This window comes from Homalodisca vitripennis, chromosome 3, assembly GCF_021130785.1.
Source record: "Homalodisca vitripennis isolate AUS2020 chromosome 3, UT_GWSS_2.1, whole genome shotgun sequence".
In the NCBI taxonomy this organism is placed as follows: Eukaryota; Metazoa; Arthropoda; class Insecta; order Hemiptera; family Cicadellidae; genus Homalodisca; species Homalodisca vitripennis.
In genome coordinates this window covers 137,086,633-137,091,751 of record NC_060209.1, presented here as the reverse complement: position 1 = coordinate 137,091,751, position 5,119 = coordinate 137,086,633, and the positions used below count along the sequence as shown (strand labels likewise).

Genomic DNA, 5,119 nt, shown 5'->3' with positions numbered 1-5,119 from the left:
TATCGGTGCTGACCGTGCGTGTCCGCTCCCGCTTACGACTTGTCCCGCTAATGTATAGTGTGCGTTACGGTTTACCTGCTGATTTCACTTAAATATCTCGTTTTCTTTTGTGGATAAAAAGGTGTCGCCATTGTTCTAAACACTTAAAAGAACGCTTAAAATTACAGCCTATTTTCTTATTGCCGCCGGAATAGACCTTTTTGTCTCTTATTGTGTGGGTTTAAGAAGGGTCCGTTTAGGCGTGAGTAGGGTGTGTTTACCACATACTTTTACAATCGCACTTCATTGTTGAGGCGCTATGTCAGGTATTTGTGCAAAGTGTAATAACGCAACTTCAGATGATGACTCAGTTAAATGTGTTGAATGTGCAAGTGTGTTTCACGCGAAATGTACTAGTTTGGACCTTTCAAAAAAACTGACTAGGCGAACAAATTTCCGCTGTGAAAAGTGTAAAGGAGCTACATCCGTAAATAGTAGTGACTCTGAAGACGGGTTTAAGTCTAGTATTCTCCGAGCTATAACAGACCTCAGAAGCGATTTTAATACAACTCTTAATTTAAAACTCGGCGATTTTGAAACAAAAATAAATGAAAGTTTGAACTCTAAACTGTCTGAAATAGAAAAAACAATACCAAATATAGGTGGATCGTTCGAGTCATCCATCGATTCTCTCAAAGCCGAAAATGAGTTGCGGCGGGACGAGTGTGCTCAGCTACGAACTAAGTGTAATTCACTAACGCAGGAAGTCTCCACCATGAAGGAACAGATTCAGGACATGCAACAGTACAGTCGGTTGCAGAATCTGGAAATATCCGGCGTTCCAGTGTCACCAAATGAAAATGTGTTCGCAGTTTTGCAAGCTATTGCAGCAGCAATTAATACTCCATGGCGACGCGACGACGTATCTGCAGCGCACCGCTTGGGATCTCCACGAGGTCGTCAGGCCCGTCCACCAAACATAGTCGTACGCTTTGTGAGTCGATCAGTTCGCGCCGAATGGCTTCAGGCCGCCAAGTCAAACAGGAACCTTGATGCAGTTCACATCAGTTCGGCGTACAGTCCGTCATCTGTCTATATTAATGAACACCTAACCAGCTATACGAAGGCTCTGCTCAACCAAGCCAAGACCATGGTCAAGGATCGTCAGCTGGCGTTTGCCTGGATCAAAGAGGGTCGAGTACTCGTGAAGAATACAGCGGACGAACGGGCCAGGAGGGTGAGGAGCTTCGAGGACCTGGGTGTTGTGGATCGTGGTCGCCGCGGGGGAGGTGACAGTGAGAGCTCCTACGCTGCTACTGGAAAGTAGACACTGTATGTAGCTACCCTTTATTGCGTGTCTGCAGACTATAATTACACAATAATAAGCCTGGGTCAGTGTGTAGTTTTTAGTTGTTATAAATACGTTCTACGTGGCTAATTAAGTTAATTCTTTTAAATAATAAAAAAAAGTAGCACTTATCACATACAAATTTGCATAGTATCAAACAAACTATTTTTCTTAGACTATGTAGAAAATGAAGCATTACTCCTCACTACTTCACTTTATTATTAGTAATTATGTAGCTTGTTCATTCTAATCTATTATAGTTATTGTACAAATTTTTAGTTTGATTTCTGGCATGAATGACTTTTTCATGTATTAATCTGTCATAAAGCTCATTAAATGGACATATTGATTTTATTTTTTATATATTACTATATTATTTGTATACATCTCAAACAACAATAGTCGTATCTACTATATACACCTAATAAGACGTCTTATTTTATTTGTATCATTTAATACAATAGAGCGAATTTTTTATTTAATTTTAAACAATCTCTAACATTATATTCCTACCGTTCCAAAGTCTTATTCCATTAATCCTTTACAGATAACTAATGTATGTTCTATTATATTTTCTTCCTTGAATAATACTTTGTAATACTAAGCAATTTATAATGATCTCTCTAACCTTGCGCCATATTGTTTTTAATTTTATATTTTATTTATCAATTTCATGGGTGAATTTTTATTTAGAAAATAACTGACTTCCTTATATTTTTCTGACTTGATGTATTTAAGTATTTTAACTTCAGAGCGCAAACACATTTACCCAAAGATGATTTTGTTTTAGCTTGTATAGTCACAGATCTCCTCTGTTTTAAATTTATTATGATTTAATTATTGTTTTGACTTCTGTATATACGAGTTGTATTTATTTCACTAAGCGTACTAAATATATGCACATACTGTGCTCTGCAGAGATCTTATTAAGTTGGAAAAAATAATGTATATACTCGTATTATAAATATCGAATGATAGAAGGGGTTTTTAATTTTTAGTTGTTGTCAATTTTATAATAAGAGCTATTTTTAATCCTAGAATCGAAATAGTCCTTGATATGATACATTTTGTGTGTATATGTTTATGTATGCATAATTTCCATTAAAGCCAGAAATAATTGTTTTTATTATTATTAAAAATATTATGTTATAATTTGTAGGTTTCTTTTATTCAAGATGTCTCAGATCTCTTTATTAAATGTGAAGTGGTTTAATTTTTAATAGTACGCATTCTATAGGCACAAATTATGCACGCAGTTTATTCATGCCATTAGTACCAAGGACATATAGTAGGGGCCTATGTTCTAAATATAACGAGATTTATAACGAAATAGTTTATAATAGAATCAATTCTGTATATCAGAGTGTGAGAATGAGTACTATACTAATTTAAGGGGCATCGTTTCGCGGGGTGGTAGCTCAAACAAGCGTTTTCATCCAAATTGTATTTTTTTTGTTTTGTTTTTTTCTTTTCATTAAATTGAGTGGGCTCGGATATTCCCACTCATGAACGAAGATCATAATTTAATTGACGGTTATAGAAGAATCAGCAGTGTTTCTATAAATAACATACTCAGTCATAACTCGTTTCACGAATTTCATATCGGGGTGTTTAATATATTGCATTTAAACATAAGAAGCTATGGTAAAAACTTCGACAGCTTATTAGTTTATTTGGAAGCCATTAAAGTTATTTGGGATATCATTGTTTTAAGTGAAACATGGCTTGATGAAAATGGGGTTGGGATCGAGCTTGAGGGGTATAAGTGGTACAAAACCACGAGAGGTGCCAATCGGAATGATGGTGTGTTAGTGTATGTGAGAGAGTGTGTTTGTGGTGTGAGTGTGCAAGAGACGGAGCTGAGCGGTGTGCATGGCCTACTGTGCGACTTTACTTATAACAATAAACAATTCAACCTACTGGCGGTGTACAGAACTCATGATAACGATCTTGACGACTTTACTGCTGCGCTCAGTGAGCACTACTCCCACCTGACCAAAACCAAAACGTATATACTTATTGGTGACATAAACGCTAACATTTTGATACCTGACAACAAGACCGAAAGCCAGAAAAGTTGAAAGAGGCTGTAGTCATACCAATTTATAAAAACGATTCTAGAACCTCTTGTAATAACTACAGACCTATATCATTACTGTCCACATTTGCAAAGATATTTGAGAAAATCATGAAAAATAAGTTATTACAATTTCTCGAAAATACAAATTTTTTCAGTGCAAACCAGTATGGATTTAGACAAGCCATGAGTACGGAAACGGCTTTGCTTGAGTTTATGAGTAGAGTGGGTAATGGGATTAACGATAGGAAAAATGTAACAGGGCTTTTTCTAGATATTACGAAAGCATTTGATACAGTTGACCATTCAATTCTTTTAAATAAATTATACGCTTGCGGAATCCGAGGGGTTGTTTTTAAATGGTTTAAGAGTTATTTATCATGTAGGAAGCAATGTGTTAAAGTAAGTAATACCTTAAGTCAATTTGGTGAAATAAAATATGGAGTACCTCAAGGGTCAGTTTTAGGTGCCACATTGTTTTTAATATATATTAATGATCTATGTAATGGAAGGTTTTACGGTAAGGTTACTGCATTTGCAGACGACACAGCACTTTGTTATGTTGAGAATTCATGGGGAGAAATTGAAGTAAAGATTAACAAGGATCTGAATGCATTAAGGTGGTGGTTTTCAGTTAATAATATGATATTAAGTCCTCAAAAAACCAAATACATAAATCTTTCGTTAAAAGTGCCTTATCCACGCTTTAAAAATAAAATTATGTATAAATGTCTTAACTGTATAAGCACTAATTCTCAATGTGATATAAATTGCAGTCTAGTGGAAGGGGAGGATTCGCTGAAATATTTGGGGTTATGGCTTGATAAAGATTTAAACTGGAAGACTCATATTTCAAAACTTAAACAAAAACTAAATAATGTAATAAGAATCTTCTATTATTTGAAAAATATGTGTGATACTAAATTGTTAAGAATGATATACTTCTCCCTGGTGAACAGTAGGATGGAATATGCTATATCGTGCTGGGGAGGAACGTACATAACTAATTTAAAGCCTATAATAACAGTTCAAAAACATTTTATAAGAATAATCATGAAAAGAAAGAAAACTGAATCATCCTACCCTTTGTTTTTGAGATTGAATATTCTTCCGTTAAGATATATGTTTGTTTTTAAAGTTTTAAAAATATTTTTCTCGAGAAGCAAAAATCATAAGTCAACAAATAAATTTAAACTTAAATTAAGAAATGCAGAAGACTCATTAGTAGCAAAACCTTCAAATACTTTCTTTACAAAAACTTTTATTTATTTAGCACCAAAACTTTTTAATCTGTTACCACAGCATATAAAGAGTCAGTATTCAATTAATATTTTTCTAAAACAGCTTAAAAAGTGGCTATTGTCAATGAAGGATATTGAAGAAGTACTTTTTAAAATTAATGTTTAAAATGAGATTTTTCCTTTCCTTGTAATCTGTTTCCAATAATGATAATAATGCATAATTTAATTTATGTTCTGGTTGTGTTCATTGTGTTCTCCATGTTTATTTGTTTAATTTTTTACATTTAGGCTTAGTTGATTATTTTATGTATAGTTAAGATTTTTTATTAATTTAGTTGTGTTTATCACGAACTTCATGTAGAGTAAAAATAAATAAGTTTTACTAAAAATATTACTGTACTGTTTGTAAAGCTGCTAGTTTTCTGTTAATTTTATGATATTTATTACTCCAAACAGGCTTTGCCTTGGAGTTTT

At 33.7% G+C, this 5,119-nt stretch overlaps 1 protein-coding gene across 1 annotated transcript; it reads left to right on the top strand.

The window, feature by feature from the left end:
• Positions 1-298: 298 nt before the first annotated feature.
• On the top strand, positions 299-1,306 carry LOC124358368. The gene has a single exon (XM_046810669.1). It carries the CDS (start codon positions 299-301, stop codon positions 1,304-1,306), a length of 1,008 nt encoding a protein of 335 aa, XP_046666625.1.
• Positions 1,307-5,119: the final 3,813 nt, after the last annotated feature.